At 46.5% G+C, this 23,200-nt stretch overlaps 1 protein-coding gene across 23 annotated transcripts in view; it reads left to right on the top strand.

Moving 5' to 3' along the window:
- CLASP1 (cytoplasmic linker associated protein 1) overlaps positions 1 to 22,373 on the top strand; it is a 301,555-nt gene extending 279,182 nt beyond the window's left edge. For all 23 annotated transcript variants that reach the window (XM_030801424.1, XM_030801422.1, XM_030801427.1 and 20 more), the window contains 3 exons: positions 11,140 to 11,346; positions 12,698 to 12,814; positions 19,211 to 22,373. In XM_030801424.1, coding sequence (XP_030657284.1) covers positions 11,140 to 11,346; positions 12,698 to 12,814; positions 19,211 to 19,297 — 411 coding nt within the window. In that variant the 3' untranslated portion in view covers positions 19,298 to 22,373. The remainder of the gene's footprint in view (positions 1 to 11,139; positions 11,347 to 12,697; positions 12,815 to 19,210) is intronic.
- Positions 22,374 to 23,200: the final 827 nt, after the last annotated feature.

Here is a 23,200-nt window from a genome sequence, read left to right as displayed (position 1 = left end):
AACATACATGTTCTATAGTAAGCAAGATAGATGAAGGATTTGGACACCAATTTAGAGTTTTTATTTTAAAAGTTGATGTTTCTGATCTTAGACATAATGTTTTCACAGTCCCTGTTTGAATAAGTGTCTTTCGTTATCTAACTTCTTTATCTTTTTAGTAAACAAATTTTGCTATTGAGTTTCAGTGCCTCATTAATAAAGTTACCATGGTTTGCAGTAGAGTTGGCATTTAGCAAATACCTTAAAGGGCTAAGGCCTTGAGAGTGACCTTTTAAAATTTTGAGACCATTTTCTTTTTCCAAGAGAACTCGATTAATTTGAACTCTTCTTATATTAGAATTTGTAATCTGTTTGTTAGAGCTGGTACAGAACCTCTCCTTTGGTGATTAAAAAGAGAGGATTAAATAAGAGCATTGATACTACAAAGTGATTCTGGGGTCAGTGTGAGATACAAATCTTGAGGCAGAAAACCTGGTTTTTAGTCCTGCGTCTGCTGTTGTCCAGCTGTTCCCAGTTTCATCCTCTCAATATAACCCTGAATAAGCAGCTCTGTTGTGAGAATGGAAGATATTATGATATGGAAATATGCTTTTAAAATTGTCATGTGCTATACAAATGTTGCTACATAAAACTGTTCTCAGACATCCTTATTTCAGAAGTGCCCATTTCTCAGGAAATAGTTGATATACTAATTATAAATCATTGTATGCACATTTAATGCAAGAATATTTGTTGCTGCCAGTCATTTTGATGTGCATATAGTACCCATAATGTTGAAGTTCACAGTAAATGTTTTATTTAAACTTGAAAGGAGCCCAACTCTATTTTTTGAAGATATTCTGTAATTGAGGTTTTTCTGATCATTAGACTTAGCTTATTCTGAACTTTGCCACATTAGTGAATATCCAGTTACACTTGTCTGTTAAAAGAGGAAAATATTAGCATCATTCATGTCACTGTGCTGGATCACCAAACATTTCTTGCTACACACACAAAGATCGTGGTGTTTAAGGCACCAGAATCCAGCTTTAAGTGGTTTGGCTTGTTTTGGGAAGTTTGATTCTTAGATAAATGTAAAACCACCAGTATTATGTCTTCAGGGGTTTTATTTTTAAATCATTTCTAGTTAACTTTTTATTTTATGACTTTAAAGAATTAAAATGGCAAAACCAGACCAAAGTTATTTATAAAAGAAAGAGAACTTCCTGGGAACTTGTCTGGTTTCTGATTCGCCCAGCCAGCATGGTGTCTCATGCAGTCCTTTAGACAAATGCCGTAGTCAGAGAGAAGCACCAGTGTGCCAGAGAAGGTCTGTGATCAAATACCAGTTAGAATCACTAGCTGACCTCATCTCAGCCAGATCCCCTGCGCTCAGGAATGGCCCTTAGATGCCTCTCAGGGCAGCAGTCATTTGTATCAGTGGGCACTGGGAAATAACAGAGTTCACTGCATGAACTCTGGAGAAATGCCTTTACCCCTCTGTACTTTGGTTTTTCCTTATCTCTTATCCTATCAAGTGGACTAGATGATTATCTGTGTTTCATCCAGCCTCAAGATAATACAGGTTGCTGTTGAGTAACAAAGCTGAATCCTCAAATTCTAAATTTTCAGTTTTCCCTAGGCCCAACCTTGGGATATGACCAGAAGCCCCATTTCCTTTGTAGGTTTTTGCTTTTTAATAAAAAGACAAAACCCCAAAACCTGTTTAGCTTCATCAAGAGATTCCAAGTTACTGAGCCAGCAGTCACATTAACAGCATAAACTCCAATAAATGTTTGATAATTGATGGGTAGTGGTGTACTGTAGTCTTCAAGGTCCTTATGGTTTAGTTGAGGTTAAAGCAAAGAGTCATGTGTGGTTCAAAGTGAAATACACCAGGAGTTTAGGAGTGGGCTAGAATAGTCAAGGAAGAGTTCCTTAGGGAATTAGAACCTGAGATGGGCTGAGAAGGAGCACGCAGGGAGAGAACTCTAGCTAGGAGCCAAGGCCGTGTGGCCAAGGGAGGGGCCATGGGCTTGGAAGACACTCCTGGGTTGAACCCTGCTGAGCTAAGACGGCAGGAGACTTACCATTTTGTGAGCCCTCATATTCTCTGTGTCGAGTGAGGAAACATAGCCCACCTCACAGGCTTGTAAAGTGCCAGACACAGTGTCTATTTCTGAGTGGTAGCTGTGGTGGCGGCTGCTCCTGCTGTTACTCACAGGTAGGGGAGTAGTTCTGCTTCGCTGATGAACTGACTCTCAAGGAGCCAGATGTGACACCTGCCCTTTAGCTCTTGAAGCTTCGGAAAGAGCCATAACTTAATGTTAAAACCTTTGAGTTTGGGGTTTGAAGGCCTGGGTTCACATGCTGCTTTTGCCAGCTCGGGGGCTGTGATCGTGGACAAGTCATAGACACTCTGGATATCTAAAGCACTTGTATCCTGGGTGGGAGGTGGGGAGCAGGTGTTTTATACCCTGCCCTGAGAGGCTAGCATTAAAGTCAAGTGAGGTAAGGTGGTTGACATTGTTGAAAATTGAAGATAGTATCCTTTTTATACTCTTCCATTGAAGAAAGTAGACTGATTTTGAATAGAATTGTTGTCAAGTTTTTAAAATTCTACATAAAGCAGATATAACTGCATTTCTATAAATACACCTAAGAAGTTATTAAATGCAATTGAGTAAACTCTAAAACACCAGTCAAAAATACGACTTGTATTTTTTGGCTACTGCTTTGTTTGGAATCCATCCATATTTGTGCTGGGGTAGCCGGTACATTGTCAGCATTAGGCTAGGAAATGCCATGGGTTTTTAGAGATGGATACTGGAATTAGAATGCCAAAGAGAAGCCCTAAACATGCTGCCCAGCTTCCCATCTGATGCTGAGCACCTCCTGAGAGGCCAGCCCAGCCTCTGCAGCATCTCCAGGACAGCAGGACACACTACCTCCTGGGCTCCCAGAGCTCCTCTTTCCACTCCTTCTCATCATTTGCCCCTGTTGGCCCTAATTCTACCCCTTAGAGTAGAACAGAACAAATCTCCCACCTAAGAGCCTGACCACATTTGAAGATATCATTGTGTTGCCCTGAATCTACTTTTCCAGGCAAGGATGTGATGACTGTCTTGTTAGAGGTCATTTCATACAGACACTACTTCTCAGGGTCTTCAAAGCTCCCTGGAATTTTGTGCATGCACATTTTTCAGGGGAAAAGACTCATCAGGTAGAGTTGGATGATAAGATTTTATAATCTGAAATACTTTTAAAATAATTGATTCAGATTCTCCCTTTCGTTTTACTGATGAGGAAAACCAAGGCATAGAAAGTGAAGAAATCTACCCCAAGCTGACTTGGCTAGTTGATGCCAGAACCAGAGCCAAAACTCAGGTCTCCCTAGACTTATAGCCTGGAACTTTTCTTCTCCCCTCACTCTGGTACTGAGCCTAGCTAAGTGAGGACTCTCATCCCAGGTTCAGGGCCATGCTGGCGCTCCGTCGTAAATCCCAGGACCATGTCAATGCCAATCTGGGTCATTGGTCGTTTTTCCCCAGTCTACTGGTGGATACTTAAACTCAGGGTCAATCCAATTTTTTAAGGTCTTTCTGGCCTTTCCCAGAAGGGGGCGCTAAACTCTTCCTTAGCTTCCACACGATTGGGTAGCTAAGCTCAGGACACTACTATGAAGAGTTCTTTGATTCCAGCCACTGTTGTTCCTGGACCTTTGCTTTTTTTTTTTTTGACTCAACCAGTTATTCTGGTGTGTCTGTGACAGAGCCAGATCAAACCTTGTGAACCTAAAACATGCAATCCAAATTTTGAAAACTTTGTGCTAAAAGAAAGAAACCTTTAAGCAAACGTTCACCAGTATTCTGAGTAATGATCCATTTTTAAAAAGCTAGATGTGAAAATTATGCTCTTCTTAGCTAGACACTATTACTTCACTGACTTTGAAAGGGGAAGGAGTCCTGTGTTTCTAATGAGACTAGCAGAATTGGAACAGTTTTTGATGTTATAATCAAGGCAGATTGTAACCCAGAAGTCTTTTTGATCCTGTCCTCTTTGAATAGTCCCTCACCCCTTTCTAAATCCTTGCCACTTCTGGCCACCTTGTGTACTAAGTGGTATTTTCTTCCTTTGTTTCTGCTGCCCATGTTGACTTTTGCTCTCTGTTTGCTTACATTTATAATCTTTGCTTCTTATGTTACATAGAACACAGGGGCAAAACCTAAAGTTCACCCTGATTCAGGCAGCTTGCCAAAGCCAGGGGTTTGGCATATAGAGGGAAGTTGAGAACACCTACCTCCCTTGCCAAAACTAGCATCTGTCTTGGGAAACTTTCTCTAACCCCAGTGAAAAAGAGGGCCTCAAACTACCCATCTTAATGTGCAGCTTCTGACATTTTATTTTCAGACATTTTAGAACCAAAGCCCTCATCCACATTAGATACATTTGATCATCCGGGCGCGGTGGCTCACACCGGTAATCCCAGCACTTTGGGAGGCCGAGGCGGGCAGATCACTTGAGGTCAGGAGTTTGAGACCAGCCTGGCCAACATGGTGAAACCCTGTCTCTACTAAAAATACCAAAACATTAGCTAGGCATGGTGGTGTGCGCCTGTAGTCCCAGCTACTCACAGGCTGAGGCAGGAGAATCGCTTGAACCCACCAAGATGGTGCCACTGCACTCCAGCCTGGGCAACAGAGCAAGACTGTCTCAAAATAAAATAAAATAAAATAATAGATACATTTCACCAAATGCTTCATGCAGGCCACATCCAGAATTCCTGGATTTTTGTAAGATGAAGGGCTCCTTGGGTTTGGGTTTCAGCTCAGCAGGTCTGAAACAGCCTTTTTTCCCAGCAGCTCCCTGTAAGATAATTCACTTTAACCTAAAGGGCAATAGAGTGCGGGAGATGGGGAGGAGAGAAGGAAAACCACGAGTTCTCACCACAAACCCGGCAATCGATTGCCTGGTCTCACTAATCCTCGTTGCAACCCCGAAGAGCACCAGGAGGCCTTAGCTTGCTCCTGTCAAGCCTGGAAAGCAATGCTGCCAACTCTTGAATCCTGTCTCCAGAGCCATGTTATTTCCACCCACTGAGCTGCTTCCCACCTCCCGGGGGACCTCAGATATTGACTCCTGTGCGTCAGTGCTTTCTAACTTTGATACACTACAGCATCATCCGGTGTTTTCTGACCTTTTGTGTCTTTCTCCAGGTTTAAAAACAGAGGCCTAAAAGTTCCTCAGCTTTCAGGCTGGTGTGTTATGATACTTGGGCAGTGATTTCTTACCAGTAGAAAGCCAGCAGTTTCTGAGCGTGGTTTCATTGCTGGGCCAGATTAGATAAAAGAGGGACTGTCTCCTTCCACTTTTCACCGTCCACTCAGCTGTGTGTAACTCAGCCACGTAGGTACACAGCCACATGCTTGGCTTTCCCAAACACACACAGACTCTGAGACCTGCACAAATGGAGGAGGAAGAAGAGCGCCCCATCTGAGGTAACCCATTACCTGACAGAGCTCTTCCAAGAAACATGCCGGTCCTCCTCAGACAACTGGTGACTGGAAAAACCTGAACTGAAGTCTCTTTTCCAAAGAACTCGTCTGTTGCTTTTCCAATGTGTCACCTGGAATGGGACTCTCTGGGCCTGGTACAGTTGATTTTTCCACAGCCCAAGTTGATCATTTGTAGATAACCTGCTGTGCTCCTAGTTTTCTGTGCTGGCTCCTTAGGAAAAATGTAAATCCAAGTCAATGTGGCATGCTCCAGATGTGACTTTGTGAGTCATGAGAATTAAAAATATGTACGCTGGGCTGGGTGTAGTGGTTCATGCCTGTAATCCCAGCATTTTGGGAGGCTGAGGTGGGCAGATCATTTGAAACCAGTTTGGGTAACATAGCGAGACCCCATCTCACATACTGAGACCCCTACAAAAAACTTAAAATATTACGTGTGCCTGTAATCCCACCTACTTGGGAGGCTAAGGTAGGAGGATCGCTTGAGCCCAGGAGATCGAGGCTGCAGTGAGCCATGATCACACCATCGCACTCCAGCCTGGGCAACAGAGCAAGACCGTGTGTGTGTGTGTGTGTGTGTGTGTGCACACACGCACGCTATGGGGAAATTAGTTCAACAGCTATTTATTGAGCACCTGGCATATACTGGACATTGTGCTAGTCATGGGAATAGAAAGATGGCTAAGATGGGATCTTGCCTTCAAGGAACTTTTAGTCTAGTGGGAGGGACAGTTTCTGCAAAGTATTTACCTGTGGTGATAAATAAAGCACACACATGGTGAGGCTTCCTGGGGGTTGTGTTGCGGTAAGTCCTCAGGATGACTTGGCCAGGGCCATAGAGATGTGGCTGGGCAGGGTGTGGGCAGGGAGAGGAAGCACCACATAGGCAGGAAGGAGTCAGGCCTTGCTGAGGAACCTCAGGCATCTTAGAGGTCATTGGAGAGGGCAGACCCATCATGATGTTGGCACTGGACCCCAGGGAAGGAGCTGGCTTACCAGTGTTACCCATTCTTAAAACATTCAGTATGAGGACTGGCCCTCTGTGGAGTCTCGAGGTCACAGAGCTCTGCCCCCCTCACCCCCCATCCCCAGCAACTTGGGAGCTCCCGGCTCCGCTGCTGTGCCTTCTGGTGGTGCCTCTGCTGCTGAGCTCCACTCTGGTGTCATTCCTCTACCAACATCTAGCTTGTGTTTTGTTTTTGTTTGAGATGGGGTTTCTCCATGTTGCCCGGGCTGGTGTCAAATTCCTGGGCTCAAGTGATCCACCCAGCACAGCCTTCCAAGTAGCTGGGGCTACAGGCGTGAGCCTCCATGTATGTCTTAGCCATCATGTGTTTTGTAGCTAAAATATACCAAGCTGGTTCACATCTTGTCTCAATTCAGATAACTGTGAAAGTAGAAACTTTAAAATCCTAATTTTAGGCTGGGTGCAGTGGCTGTGTAATCCCAGCACTTTGGAGTCCGAGGCAGGTGGATCACTTGAGGCCAGGAGTTTGAGACCAGCCTGGTCAACATGGTGAAACCCCGTCTCTACTAAAAATACAAAAATTAGCTGGGTGTGGTGGCACGCACCTGTAGTCCCAGCTACTTGGGAGGCTGAGGCATGAGAATCGCTTGAACCCAGAAGCAGAGGTTGCAGTGAGCCCAGATAATTCCATTGCACTCCAGCCTGAATGATAGAGTGAGACTGTGTCTCAAAAAATTACAAATAAAATCCTCATTTTAGTTTTTATTAAAAAATGGAAGCTCAGACCAAGGAAGTTTTTTGCCAGAGGATTCAACTAAGGTTTGTCTCCTGTACTTCTCTCAGAGGCTGAGAATATGCTCATCTAACTCTGGAGGCTGCCGTTGTCGGAGTAAAAAAGTGAAAGGTCACGTGTACACACCAGGATCCAAACAGTACTCTGCTTTCAGGTGACCTGTGTGGAAAAAGCTACCTTTGGCAGGAGTTTGAATTGGCAAGAAAAAGAAATCACAGTGGGCTTCCTTCAAATAGGCTCCTTCCTGTACATTTGTGGCATGGAGTCAATGCCATCAATGTTGAGTCTAACACTTTGGCTGGCAAGGGAAGGCCTGCTCACTGAGGTGCCTGGACGAGGCAGAGGCAAGGTAGGCTGGCTGTGCATGGCCGAGGGCCCTTGAGCTGGAGGAAGGCCCCCAGAACACCAAAGAAGCCTTCTGCTCGTATCCATTCTCCTTCCTCCTCCCATCTAATCCTGGCCACCCACAAGAAGTGCATCAGGTAGCAGGTCCCTGCCATCTGGCTCCTTCCTGGGTCTCCGCACCCTCATGCTGCCCCCTGCACAGACTGCCCTCACTCTGCCCTGAACCACCAGAGCATGGATGGCCCAGTCCTTCTCAGCTCTGTGGCCTGAGCTTTGAGCTCAGTCTCTGACACACAGGAGGCACCTGGTCAGTGCTGGGTGAGCAAACGTACACACAGAGCACAAATGAGGGGAAAGAATCTTATGAGGTGCTTGAGAGTTGGACATGACTTTTAAAATAAAATTGCCTCTCTACAGTGCTTTGTCCTCGAGCCTGACCTTCACATACGTAGTGAGCACAGACGAATCTTGGGTGTTCTGACCTGTACACAGTACTTACCCTTAAGCCATGCTGATCCGGAGCTCCACCAGGGATTCATCCATAATCCCAGTGTAGGCCCCAGAGGTGGCTGCAGTGCATTCACTCTAGGGTGCCGGCTACGTGGTGATCTTATTTCATGAGACTCCTAGCCTTTCCTCAGTGCTGCAAGGAGTTAGCGGGTCCTCCCAGGGAAAGTACAAAAGACCTCCAACAAGAAAGACTTGAGGGAGGTAGGGCTTCTTTAAGTGGGACATATTCTCAGACAGCTAGGAGAATGAATTCTCAGTCCCTCAGTAAGTACTAAGCTCCTGGTAAATGCCAAGCTTAGTGGGTACTTAGGTACAACAGAAATGTTTCAGTTCCTGGATGTTTGGTAAGAAGAAACACACACGGAAATGCCACCAGAAATACAAAGCCGTCTACATATGGTGCCGTGTGAGTGTCACAGACAGAAAAACAGAAGTTGGGGGCAAAGTGTCACCGGTCTGATAGGGAGGCCTGGGGAGGGGCTGGGACGTGTGTGTCAGCCACAGCTGAGGGACAGTGAGTTTTGTAGTTCAGCAGAAGGGCTTTATGGAGAGTGGGAGGTCAGCAGGAACAGTCATGATGATGGTGCTGGCTGCACCACGGAGCACCTCCCATATGCCGGGGTGGGGTTCCCTTCAGGAAGACGAATGAGGCGCGGCCTGCTCCTCAAGTGCACCGCCCTGCCACCTTCCACCCTGAGCCAGGGCTGGGCTGCCAGCTTTCCCTGGCCTCAGACAGTTCAAGTAGATTTTCTGGAATACATTTTCCTTGCCACAAAGGTTATATTGTAATGGTAAAAACTGCAACTAATTTTGCACCAGCCTAATGTTCATTGCAATCTCTCTATCTATCTAGAAGGTATGAAGAGGAAAACAAAGTTACCCATAATCTTACCGCCCTGAGAGAAAGAGCGTTAATGCTTGACGCACTTTCTTCCAGGTGTTTTGTAGTGATAAATGCCAGGTAGTGGGTGTGAGTAGCCAAAGCTCATATGGGGCTTCCTAGTGAAAAACCCACTAACAGCAGCACTTCTGGCCCCAAACGTGTCCATTGTTAATGAGATGAACTCAGCGGTCTAGTGTTGGAAAAATTTCCCTTTACCATTCCACAGAGCAGAGCCGACACATGGACTCATGCACACTCCCTGAAGTGAGCCCTGTTCATGGGGCAGTGTAGCCCTGGGCTGAAGGTGAGGCCAAGCCTCTTCTGGAGCCACAGTCTCTTCCCAGAGCCCCAGGAGAGCCTCAGTGAGGGCCCCAAAGTGACCCCAAGCAGTTTATATGGCCTCTGAGCCCAGCCCTGGGCCTGTCTGCTACACAGCTCAGGTGGCCTCTCTGTGGGCCTCCTGTCCGTTTCCCACGCTCCCTGACTTGTACAGACTTCTTCACCCCTTTCATGCCCATACCTAGAAGCAGCTTTCCAGATGATCCATATGCTGTTTCCATGGGCCTGTCTTGCTTCACTCACCAGGGCTGGGATGACTGAAGCTGTGAGCTGGTAGTCTTCACCTTTTTGTTGTATGAAGTTAGAGCTGAGTTATTTTGAGTAGCAGAACATAATGCAAAGAGGAATCTGGATAGAATGACCAGCCCAGTCAGGGCTGGCAGTAGGTGAAAAGTATTCGAGTTCTGTTGTACTTTGTAAGAAAATGCATGTGCGTATAGCCTGGTGCCTGTCTTTATCTGTCATTTATATAATGTGTACTCTGTGCCATTGGTAGTAGTAAGCATCCTTTACTGACTATATCTTGAGTACTGGTCACCATTCATCTCTGTGACGTCCCTGTTTTACAGATGAGGGCGTGCAGTTTTAGCGTTTGGGACTAGCATGACTGGGACTTGCTCCCTGAGCCCAAGGCCCAGGCTCTTTCCACCAGGCCTTCTGCTGTCCTCTTTCTTCCTCACTGGGTTTTGCATTTTGCTTCCATCTTTATTACAAGAGGGTCTTGTGGCCCTCCAGAGGTCAGAGGCTGCTCCTTTGACCATGAGATGGCCATTTCATGTACCTCCCTAAAAATGAAGGCAAAGGGGTCATCGTGAGCACAGAGTCCTAGAAAAGCAACTTTCCAGAAGAGATTCCTCAGGAAAACCCTTTCAAGGGCTTCTCTCTGCGCCTTCCCAACTGCCTGGCAGGTGGGCCTCTTCCAGGAAGTGCCAGCATTGAAGTCACTCTGATTTCCTCCAGGCTTCTTTCCAGATGCTCCAGTTCTAGGTGTCCCACAAGCCATTGGGAAGCATTTCTGTATTCAGGTCCTAGTCTTCTGGGGCGGAGGTGCTCCAATTTTAGTGTGTCTAGAAATCACCTGGTGCTTACCAACACAGCTTGCTGCACCCCCTCCTCTAGTTGGGGCCCACCTCTGAGTGAGCAGGTCTGGGTGGGCCTGAGAAGTTGCATTTCTAACAGATTCCCAGCACTGCTGCTGGGGCTGATAGGGGGCCGCACTTAGAGTACCACTTTTCTTTTCTTTTCTTATTTTATTTTATTTTATTTTTTTTTTTTTTGAGACAGAGTCTTGCACTGTCGCCTAGGCTGGAGTGCACTGGCGCGATCTCGGCTCACTGCAAGCTCCGCCTCCCGGGTTCACGCCATTCTCCTGCCTCAGCCTCCCAAGTAGCTGGGACTACAGGCGCCCACCAACACATCCGGCTAATTTTTTGTATTTTTAGCAGAGATGGGTTCTCACCGTGTTAGCCAGGGTGGTCTCAATCTCCTGACCTCGTGATCCACCCGCCTCGGCCTCCCAAAGTGCTGGGATTACAGGCATGCGCTAACGCGCCCGGCCGAGTACCACTTTTCTAAGGTTTTTCCCAGAATCCCCCAGACCTGCCTTTCCGTGGGCCACACTCCCCTTTAAAATCACCCTGCAGACCACTCTGTGTTTACTTTAACAATTGAGCCAGGCGAAGCAGTGGCTGCCGTCTGACATTGAGTGAGGTCATTGTCCTTTGGCCTCTGAAATCAAAAGTGGTGTTTGGTCTTTCGCTTCATGTGGCATGTGGAGCTCACTCTTTGGGGGAACTGGGTGTTTCAGGTGGTGAGAGCAGCTGAGGAGGCTGCGTCCACACTGGCCAGTTCCATCCACCCAGAGCAGTGCATCAAGGTGCTCTGCCCCATCATCCAGACGGCCGACTACCCCATCAACCTTGCTGCCATCAAGATGCAGACCAAAGTCGTCGAGAGGATCGCAAAGGAGTCATTGCTGCAGCTCCTCATCGACATCATCCCAGGCTTGCTGCAGGTAGGCCCTCGTGTTGGTGGGGCCTGCCCCCGGCCTGTGTGGGGCTGCCTAACTTGAAGTAATGTAAAGGCTGTGTGCTCCTCCTTCACTGGCAGGGACGGGTAGGAAAAACCAGGCAGGACCTGTGAGGCTGTGTGGCAGGGACACTTCACAGCCTCCTCTGTCGGCTTCCAGCTCACCCCCTCTCCCGAATGCACTAAGAATACTTTCCTGGCGGCTCACAGAATGAACTTTCTATTTACTATAAACATATTTTGATCATTTTTTTGTCCATTCCTTCAACAAACCCTTACTGCACACCTGCTGTAGCCCCAGCCCTGGGCAAGGTGGACCATGGAGTGTAAATCAAACAATGGCCTTTGGTGTCATGCAGCACACAAATACTTACTGAAACTCTTCTAAGCATGAGACAGTGAGTGAGACAGACTGGCATAAAGCAGCTAAGTTCCACTGTGTGGACTGCCTCAGAGGATTTTCAGCCTACTGTGCAGCCACACAGACAACGACAGGTGTCACCATGGGCTACATGACAGTAGAGAAGGGGTTTCCAGGTTGGGGTGGGGGAGAGAGGGTTCATAGAAGAGGTGGTTTCAAGTTGGCCCTTGGCAAGGGAGTTTCACTGGGGAAAGGTAGAGAGGAGTCAGCATCACATTTAATCAATGCTGCTGTTTACTGGATGCTTGGCTTGGGGATTAAACACTTAACTGTTGAAGACTAGATTATTCCAAACAAAGGGAAAGGCACAGAGACTGAAGAGTCCCAGGCTGTTTGGAGAATAGCAGCAGGTAGCCCCAGCTGGGTGTGGGCCAGGATGAGGCCAACAGATAGATGGAGGCCCAGCTGCAAAGTGACACGGACATCAGGCTGTGGGACCAGACGTTCCCCAGCAATCACTGGAGGGTAGAGGAGTTTTGCTCACAAGAGCAAGTGATGATGTTCTCATTTCTTTAAAGGCATTTTCACAAGGAAATTTGCTTTACCTTTGGGAGAAATGGGAACAAAGCAAGTTCTCTTTCCCCTTCATTTCCTTTTCTCATTCTCTCTCCTCTACAATGTTTCTTGGATGGCAGCTTGTTACACGGTGATACCTGTGCAGACGCAGAGACCAGTCTGGGACTCGCCACCCTCCTGCGTCCGCACCCCAGAAACCAAGTTTCTCTTGATGCTAAGTTGTGACCACTTTGGGGTGAAAGCTGTCTGGATTCCATTGCGGGGCTGAGGTCTATCCTGGTTGTTACTGACAAGTCCAAGGTTGAACTCGGAGGGCATTTGTGGAAACACTGATGAGATGTTGGCTATGGAATGAATCTTTGATCTGGTTTCCTTTTCTTGTTCCCTTCTGGCTCTCTAGGGTTATGACAACACCGAAAGTAGTGTGCGTAAGGCCAGTGTGTTTTGCTTAGTGGCAATTTATTCCGTAATCGGAGAAGACCTGAAACCTCACCTTGCACAGCTCACAGGGAGCAAGGTATGTATAGTGTTACCTGGGCTGATACACACACCTGGGCTCTGCCAGCTTGTCATAAACCCATTTGACTGCAGCTCTGGATTCCAGACAGGTTTGTTCATTGTGTTTTAGCTGGGCCTTATTTCTCCAATAGGATTTTTCTAAATATAAAAATGAACTATACAGTGAAATAGTTTAAGGTAACACTAACATTATACAACATAGTCTGCCTTAACTCCTGTTTATGAAATGCTGATTTTGAGCTGCTGGTTTATTTCTAAAAGAAAAACAACTTTAATTAGAAACCATCCGATTTTTCATGGAAACACTGAAGAAATTTACCTGCTTGCTTAGCAGTTGCTGAATCAGAGCTGAGTCCCTCATGGACATCAGTAGTGGCAACAGCTGGCTCTCACCTTGAGCCTGCGGGGCAGCCCTACGCACTTTGCATGCATTGACTCATGTTTACGGCAACATCCCTGTGGGCATGGTCATCCCCCTTAATGTGCCCCAGGGCACAGACCTGACTCCAGGAGGCAGACTTCTTACTCACACTGCTGCCTGTCATGTTCCTTTAAGGGTGTCTGGAATTAGGGGAAGAAAATGGACCAAAATGGATGTCACTGAAAATGAGAGTGGCTAGACTGCTTATTGGTTTTAGTTAAAACAACAACAACAAAAAAACCCCTCAAATCTGACATGCTAGGCTGGTGAGAGCAGATTAAAAACCCGGCCTCATGCTGCGGCAGGAGAGGCACGGTGAAGGGGTGAGGCCTTGGTTCCCGGAGAGAAGGCCAGCTGGGCCTGGGGCCTCAGGACCTGCCTGTGGAGAAGGCACATCTCTGTGGAGTTTAAAATCCCCATCTTTTTTACAAACCACTCTATCAAACGAAGCCAGTGGAAAGCATGAAACCAGAAGCGGCTGCTCTTAATGAGAGGAGAAATTGGCAAGTGGGGCCCATTTCATCATTTCAGATTGAGCTGTTGCTTTGATACGGCGGGTGAGCATTAACAGCTGGAGCCTTGCTTCTCCAGAGTTCTGGGGAAGCAAAGCTCTGGCTGGGGTGTTCAGAGCAGGGTTTCTCCACCTTGGCTCTGTTGACACTCTGGGCCACCTTGTTGAGGTGGGCTGTCCTGTGTGTAGCAGGAAGTTTAAGCAGCATCTCTGACCACCACCGTCTATACTGACCTGTGCCAATAGCACCCCCTGCCATTGTAACCATCACTGCTGTCTCACACCTGGCCAGATGCCCTCTGGGGGGCAAAATCACCCCTGGTTGAGAACCGGTGGTCCAGAGGAGACACTGCCCTCTTTTTGTAAACAGGAATCAGCAGATAGGCTGGAAGAGGTGTATGAGGCAGGTGTGCAGTGCATGGTTTGGGGGCGACCTGATTCTGTTCTCCAGTTCCTTCTGCTCGCCCTACTGCTGCACAGGCTTCTCATCAGATCCCCTTCCTAATTATCTGAAAGGTGCTGAGCAAAAGTCCCCCCAGCTCTCCTACCTCCATCAGGGGTTTGTAGGTGATTCCTGCTGACCGGGAGGACCTTCGATGATACAATCCACAAAGGGAATTACATTTATAAAATGGAAAATTCATCCAAAAATAACATGAGTCACACCTTGGTTTTGTCTGGCACTTTTTACTTTTCCTGAGTAAGAGAGTTGTCCCATCAACTCATTTGCCCCTTTGGATAAGGGACAGAAAATCCAGGTGTTTTCTCCTCCCCATTTGGCAGTTGACCCGCTGCTGCCACTCTTGGTGAAGCTTTGGGTCCAGAACCCACATTCCTGACCAGGAGCCAGCGCCTTCCCTCCCCCAGTTACAACCTTAGTTCCTCAGGGGTTTGGAGAGACTGGCCTTCACATCTTTCTGCTTTTGTAGCCCAGTTGATCCAGCCATTAAGTTTTTTATTATTATTATTTTTATATAGAGCCTCGCTCTGTCACCCAGGCTGGAGTGCAGTGGTACAGTCTCGGCTCACGGCAACCTCTGTCTCCCAGGTTCAAGCGATTCTCCTGCCTCAGCCTCCTGAGTAGCTAGGATTACAGGCGTGTGCCACCACGCCTGGTTAAGTTATTGTATTTTTAGTCGACACGGGGTTTTGCCTGGTTGGCCAGGCTGGTCTCGAACTCCTGACCTCAGGTGATCTTCCTGCCTTGGCTTCCCAAAGTGCTGGGATTGCAGGAGTGAACCACCGTGTCTGGCCTAAATTTTTTTTGATGTAATAGCTCTGGTATGTTCATACGAACTTCGTAGACTCAGGTACACATCTCCTAATACAAACTCCCTCCCTTCCTCAACCAGATGGTAGCTGGCAGAACCTGGTGCTGTCTATCTCAGTTTCCTTGACTAGAAACAAAGAGAATCAAGTCATGGCTCCCTGTGTTCCAGTGTTACAGGCCTATGGGAACACCCTCTCCTTTTGCTTAAATGAGGTTAATAAATGAAGGTTGGGCACGGTGGCTCACACCTGTAATCCCAGCACTTTGAGAGGCCGAGGCAGGCGGATCATCTGAGGTCAAGGGTTCAAGACCAGCCTCACCAACATGGTGAAACCCCCATCTCTACTAAAAATACAAAATCAGCTGGGTGTGGTGGCACATGTCTGTAATCCCAGCTACTCAGGAGGCTGAGGCAGGAGAATTGCTTGAACGTGGGAGGTAGAGGTTGCAGTGAGCCGAGAACACACCACTGCACTTCAGCCTGGGCAACAGAGTGAAACTCTGTCTCAAAAAAAAATTTTTTTTAAGAAAAAAAATAAGTGATACCAGGGTCTGTAGGAAGAGGTCTGATGAAGGGAAGGAACCTCTGTAGTACATTTGGAGAGATGCCATGTTGCTAGGGCAGCAACACTAGCTTTAGGGTCAGCTTGCCTTCTGGTCTCTGTTCCCCACTTACGAGTTTTATGACCTTGAACAAGCATTCTTTTCTTTTCCCCCCCTCCAATCTTTTTATTGTGGTATAATAAAATTTACCATCGTAACTTTTTTTTTTGAGAGAGTCTCACTCTGTCACCCAGGCTGGAGTGCAGTGATGTGCTCTCAGCTCACTGCAACCTCCGCCTCCCAGGTTCAAATGATTGTTCCGCTTCAGCCTGCTGAGTAGCTGGGATTATAGGCGCTTGCCACCACACCCAGCTAATTTTTGTTATTTTTAGTCGAGACAGGGTTTCACCATGTTGGTCAGGCTGGTCTCGAACTCTTGACCTCAAGTGATCCACCCACCTCCCAAAATGCTGGGATTACAGGTGTGAGCCACCTCATCCGACCCATTGTAACTATTTTTAAGTGTGTGGTTCATATTGTTGTATAACCATCACTACCATCCATCTTCGAAACTTTTTTCATTTTGCAAAACAACCTTTGCACCCATTAAACAATAATTTCCTATTTCCTTTTTTCCCAACCCCTGGCATCCACCATTCGACTTTCCATCTCCATGAATTTGACTACCCCAGGTGTCTCATATAAGTGGGATTACATCGTATGTGGCCTTTGTGGCTGGCTTATTTCACTTAGCATAATGTCCTCAGGGCTTATCCATGTTGCAGCATTTGTCAGAATTTCCTTCCTTTTCAAGACTGAATGTCCATTGTGTGTAGATAGCACAGTTTGTTTTTCTGCTCATCTGTTGATAGACCCTGGGTTGCCTCCACCTTCTGACTTCTGTGAATAATGATGCTGTGAACACTGGTGCACCTGTTCAAGTCCTTAATGTTTCAAGGAACCTCCCTGCTGTTTTCCACAGAGATTGCACCATTTTACATTCTGACCAACAGTGCACAAGGGTTCTAATTTCCTCACATCCTCACTAACACTTGTTATTTTCTGTTTTTATTTTTCATTTTTCTGATTTATTTCTCATTATTTCTAATAGCCATCCTCTATGAGATGAGGATGGGTATCTCATTTGTTGAAAAGAAATAACCTGATGGCGATTTCTTATCTGTTAAAAAGGTGATCCTTTCCCCATTGAACGGTCTTGGCATGCATGTTGAAAATTACTTGACTGGGCCAGGAGTGAGTGGCTCATGCCTGTAATTCTAGCACTTTGGCAGGGTCACTTGAGGCCAGAAGCTCCAAACCAGCCTGGGCAACAGCAAGACCACGTCTGTGCGTGCATAAATAATTAATTAATTTTTGGTCACTCAGGCTGGAGTGCGGTGGCACAATCATGACTCACTGGCACCCTTGACCTCCTGGACTCAAGCCATCCTCCCATCTCAGCCCCCTCCCCAAGTAGCTGGGATTACAGGCACACATAATCACAGCTAATTTTTAAATTTTTTGTAGAGATGGGGTCTCGCTATGTTGCCAGTCTGGTCTTGAACTGGTTTCAAACGATTCTTCCACCTCAGCCTCCTACAGTGCTGAGATTATAGGCGTGACCATGCCCAGCCAATTTTCTCTATTTTTCTATTCTATATTTTGTTTATCTCTGCTCTAATCTTTATTGTTTTCTTCTGCTAGCTTTAGATGTAGTTCTTTTTTCTAGTTCCTTAAGGTAAAAATTTAGGTTGTTGATTAGAGAGCTTTCTTTTTTAATGTAAGCATTTATAACTCTAAATTTCCCTCTTCAGCGCTGCTTTTGCTGCATCCCCAAAAATTGTCTTTTCATTTTCATTTGTCTCAAGATCTTTTCTAAGGCTAGGTGTGGTGGCTTACGCTAGTAATACCAGCACTTTGGGAGGCCGAGGCAGGAGGATCGCTTGAGCCCAAGAGTTCAAGACCAGCCTGGTCAACATGGCAAAGCCCCATCCTACAAAATACAAAAATTAGCTGGGCATGGTGGCGTGCACCTCTGGTCCCAGCTAGTCAGGAACCTAAGGTGGGAGGATCACCTGATCCTGGAAGGTCAAGGCTGCAGTGAGCTGAGGTTGTGCCACTGCACTCCAGCCTGGGCCTCCGAGTGAGACCCTGTCTCAAAAAAAAAAAAAAAATTCTTTTTTAAAATATGTCTTCTAGTTTACCTTATGATCTCTTCTTTACTCATTGGTTGTTTAAGAAAATGTTAATTCAATTTTTACAAATTTATGAATTTTTTAGTTTTCCTTCTATTATTGATTTCTTATTTCATCCCATTATGGTTGGAGAAGATACTTTGGTATCTTTTTTTTTTTTTTTTTTTTGAGACAGAGTCTCGCTCTGTCACCCAGGCTGGAGTGCAGTGGTGCAATCTCGGCTCACTGCAAGCTCCGCCTCCTGGGTTCACGCCATTCTCCTGCCTCAGCCTCTCCGAGTAGCTGGGACTACAGGCGCCCACCACCACGCCCGGCTAATTTTTTTTTGTATTTTTAGTAGAGACGGGGTTTCACCGTAGTCTCGATCTCCTGACCTCATGATCCGCCCGCCTCGGCCTCCCAAAGTGCTGGGATTACAAGCGTGAGCCACCGCGCCCGGCCGATACTTTGGTATCTTTTTAAATCTATTGAAACTTAATTTGTGATCTAACATATGGTCCATCCTGGAGAATAGGATAAACCGTATGTTAAATCACAAATTAAATTTCAATAGATTTGAAACTTAATGTGTCCCTTGAGAAGAATGTGTGTTCTGTTGTTGAGTTTCATATACCTCTGTTAGATCAAGTTGGTTTGTCAGGTTAAGTCCTCTGTTTGCTTGCTTAGCATCTGTCTGGTTCTTTTATCCATTATTGAGGGTGGAGCATCGAAGTCTTATCTCCAGAAGCTTTTCTGATGTCAAGTCTGTTTTGTCTGATATTAGTATAGCCAGCCTTGCTCCCTTTGATTACTGTTTCATGGAATAGCTTTTTATATCCCTTCATTTTCAATCCATTTATGTCTTTGGATCTAAAGTGAATTTCTTATAGATAGCATATAATTGGATCACATGTTTATCCATTCTGCCCATTTCTGTCTTTTGATTGAAGAGTTTAATCCATTTACATTTAAAGTACTGCCAGGCATGGTGTCACACACCTGTAGTCCCAGCTACTCAAGAGGCTAAAGGTGTGAAGGTTAGAGGATTTGCCCTCTGACCTTGGCCCAGCCACTTCCCCCCTGTGGAGCAGGGTTCTCACCCTGCTTTTCCCCTGGCTCTGATGGAGCCTTTGGGCTGCAGTCACCCTTGAGATGAATGGCCCTGCCCCCATGTCCCTTCCTCCATGAGCTGCTGTGGCCCACCTAGTTGTGATACCTGGTGGTGGTCTTGTAATTGCCCACTGCTTTTCCCTGTCCTCTGGACTCTGACCTCCTCCCTCCCTCTGTGGCCCTAGCACCTGGCAGATGCATTGGATGAGCAGCAGGCACTCAGAACATGTTTTTATAATGAATTCCTCAACCAAGGGAACTAAGGGACTTGCTGTTTTCTTACTGTCACCTGGGATTCTTTTTCCTGTTTTCTACTTTCTGATTGCTTTTCTTCCTGCTAATTCAGTTTCATCTTCTCTTTTCAGATGAAGCTACTAAACTTATATATAAAGAGGGCCCAGACCACCAACAGCAACAGCAGCTCCTCCTCCGATGTCTCCACGCACAGCTAATGGCAGCACCTGTCTCTTGTGTAGACCTAGAAGCAATCGGTGGTGCCTCTCAGAGACCTTTCCCCACCCCCTTCATCGGCTGCCCAGTCAGTACAAGGAGGCCCACAAATATTTATTACAATCAGTATTTTGGTCCCTTCCAGCTTTTCTGTAGAATCTTACTGGTATTGAATGTAAAGGAAGCAAGGCCTGTATTGCAGTCTCATACAAAACAAAAGGAATAAGAACAGAAAAGAGCCATACTGAAACATGTCTTGTACAGCCTGCTGAGATAGCGAAACCATGTGTTTGGGGTGCAGTTTTTAAAAATCAGAGCGCTCTAGCCACTACTTGGTAGAAAGTAGCATTTTTTTTCAGTTAATAACATATTTGGGGGTGGGGTGGGGTGTTACTTTGTGTTCCTCCTCCTTAGCCTATTTTCTTGTGAGTATGGTCTGTGTGGGGCCCCTTTCACAGCTGACACCATGAAAGGTGATATATCTTTAAGTTGTGTTCTGAGACCTACTAAAAATGGGAATCAAGTCTTGGCAAGAACAGTCTGAAGATGGCCTTTTAACAAACGCTGGGAATTTTGCTTGTCATATCCAGACTGGAGGCCGACTGCCCTGGCTTTCAGCATAGAATTGGGAGTGTACCCCAACAGTCTCCTTCCAGCCCTCCCTAATCGACTCCGACAAGGTCCCTACCCCAGAGTTTCCATGCAAAGGAATTCTTCAAGTTTAAATCTGGACACAAAACTGAGATAAATGTATGGCATCATTTAGGGATGCCTGAGATGGCAGTTCATGAAGCACAGAAGATAAAGAAGAAGTCTTTCATCTTTACTGCTGAGATCCTTGGGAACACTGTTGTCATGGGGGTTCTGCCAAGACCCTCATCTCTCTGCTACATGGTGATTCAGATTTAGCACCAACTTCTTTCCTCTCCTTGAAGTTCTGCCTAAGCTGTTCAGTTCTAACATGGTCTCAATTAATCTGGTAAATGACATCTTTACCATCTTAGTTCTGACTTCTCCATTTAATGTGGGATTAAGAGCCAAGAAAAGCCTAGAGAGACTGGATATCACAATTTTTTTTAATTTTATAAACTGAAGTAGTTCCTTGAATGTCTGTTGATGAAATAGTCACTGTTTAAGGAAAAAGTAATTATGAGGTGTAGCAGATTGCAGAAAAACAGGATTAGAAACACACTTAAAAAGAACACACATTTAGAGTCTCTCTTCCTCCTCAAGGAACCACTAGGCCCCCTTTTTAAAAACACCTTTAGAGCCTAATTACTCCAATAAAAGTAACTAGAGGTTTGGAGTCTAGTTAAATAAATTCTGAGTAAAATTCTTAAGCCAAATGGAAATTCTTAATGCAATCATGAAGACTTCTATTGTCTCTTACTGTTGTATTAGATCCTATAAATTGAACTGATTTTTCCATAAGGAAAATGCTTCTTTTGAGATTAATTCTAATAATGTATTTGCTATTCCAGTGGAGAGCCCACTGCAACTGCTAGGACTGAAAGCAGAGGCTGGGTGCCAGAGCACGTGATTCTTACCATCATTTCCACAGACCCCTCTGCCCTGACCCTCCGGATTGGATGTAGGAAGCTGGGAAAGACTGATGTTGTATTTGGAAACTTGCGCTGAAAATGAAGGCCCCATAGTGCGTAGGAACAGTAAAGCCAGAGTGCTGACCTGTGTGTGTGTGTGTGTGTGTGTGTGTGTGTGTGTGTGTGTGTGTGCGCGCGCGCGCACCCTACACATGTGTGGTACCTCACTGCTGCTGTCTAGGGAACTTGAGGGATGCGTTTCAAGGGGTTGGGTATTACTGACTAGCTTTGGCTCAAAATATAGCAGGACCAGGTCTTTTGTTGATAAATACTGTTTGTTGATTAATATGTCATTAATGGTATTTCTTTTTTACACTCTACAAGTGAATTAGTCTCTTGTTGACCCCTCTTTTAGGAATGTGCGTCGGGCTAGATTATCCATGAGTTTCTTTATTCCTAATGCAGTTAGAAAGACCTTTCTCCTTGAGCTCTTTGACTCCCAGAAGGTCCCCCAGTCCCCAGTGTACTTAGAAAGGATCTTGAACATTGCTGGACATCCTCATAGTACTCACAAAGGGCTAGCCTTGAATGTCACTCGCCCAGTCTTCAGTCTCCTGACTTAGAGAGAGATACAATCACGTCACAGGTCTCTTGGCCTCAATCTGAAAACTGCTGCCGCCACGCCGAGGAGACTCGCATGCCGCCACCACCTCACTGGGAGGGCGCCGAGCCCACCGTCGCCCCCTAGACCCTGACAGCTGCAGCTGCCTTGCCTTGCCGCCGCCTCCCTGCAGGGCCCCTGTTCCAATGAAAAACAGAACACAAAAGAGCGGAGCACCTAATCCTGTCTCTGCCTCCCTGTCTACCTGACTGGCCAGGGCCCGAGACCCCTGCTGCTCCACTGCGGGGCTGGGCGGGCTGACTCCCTGCTTCCTCCAAGCTGCTGCCTCCCCTGCAGCCAGGGTCTGGGCAGGGTGCAGCCAGTCCTCGGGGCACGCACCTTCCTTCAAGTGCACTGTGTGTGCTTCCCGGACCTGCGGCGATGCCACGGGCCTGCCTTTTCTACGCGCCTCACTAGCTTACCACCCTGTGCAGGTAATGCAACTGATTTTGTCTCATCAGTCTTTTTCTTTTCCCTGCCACCCTTTATTTATCAAGCATAATGTTACACTTTAAAGGACAGCAAATAAGAACTTTGTAGAATCCCACCAGGACTTTGCTAACAATAATGTTTGGAAATGAATAAATGCTCTGAAAAAATATCAGCCACCAAAATAGTTTTGTTGGCACTGTGTTCACACGCATGGTCCCCACACCCCCAGGTTGGGTGGGTTTTTTTGTTTTTTTGGGTTTTTTTGGGGCTTTTTCATGTTACATCCATATCTGTATTTATATCTTATTTGTTTCACTTTCAAGTGTATCATGGCAAATGTACAGATTTTTTTTGTTAATAATGTGCTAGGATTTGCTAAAAAAGAAAACAAACAAAAAAAAAACCCTTTTGAGTTTGCCCTAGAATAAATGAGACTTAATTCAATATTCTGCATGATGATGTCTTTATCACCACCATGCCCTGCAGATAGCTGATCCCCTCCCCCCGCCATCAGAACACAGCCATTTCGATAAAGGATCCAGGAGGAATCATACATCAGAAGAGCTCTTTCCCCTTGTGACATCAAGAGGTCAACCCATGTAATCCTAGCATTCTGGGAGGCCGAGGCGGGCGGATCACTTGAGCTCAGGAGTTTAAGACCAGCCTGGGCGACATGGCAAAACCCCGTCTCTACTAAAAATACAAAAATTAGCTGGGTGTGGTGGTGTGCCTGTAATCCCAGCTACCCAGGAAGCTGAGGCGGGAGAATCACTTGAGCCCAGGAGGCAGAGGCTACAATGAGCCGAGATCACGCCACTGCACTCCAACCTGGGTGACAGAGTGATACTCTATCTGAAAAATATATATATTAATATGAATTTTTTTAAAAAGGTCAACCTGGGGAAATGTCACACCTGATGGAGTCGCCTGGGAGCTGGTTGCTGTGCTGTGTGTGCAGTGACAAGGTGGGAGATGAGACGCATGGGCTGGAATCCCAGCCATGCTCCTGGAGGCCGCGTGAGCAGGGGCCTCCCTCATCGGCTGCATTTCCTCAACTGAACAGTGAGAACAGCAGCTCCCAGAAAAGGTAGAAGCAGGAGAAAGCCGCAGCCTCGAATCCCAAGATGAGCTGGAGAGCCACTGAGAGCAGCCGGGCTCCCCTGCATGCCTGCGGTTCTTCTCTGCTGGTCACTGGGGACTGGAGCAGGCTAGGCAGGGCAGGAGCAGAGCCTCTGGGAGCAAATGCACAACATCACGGGCTCCACAGCTGC

This window comes from Nomascus leucogenys, chromosome 20 (assembly GCF_006542625.1).
Source record: "Nomascus leucogenys isolate Asia chromosome 20, Asia_NLE_v1, whole genome shotgun sequence".
NCBI lineage: Eukaryota > Metazoa > Chordata > Mammalia > Primates > Hylobatidae > Nomascus > Nomascus leucogenys.
Note: the sequence above shows the minus strand (reverse complement) of the source record. Positions and strands in the feature narration are given on the sequence as shown.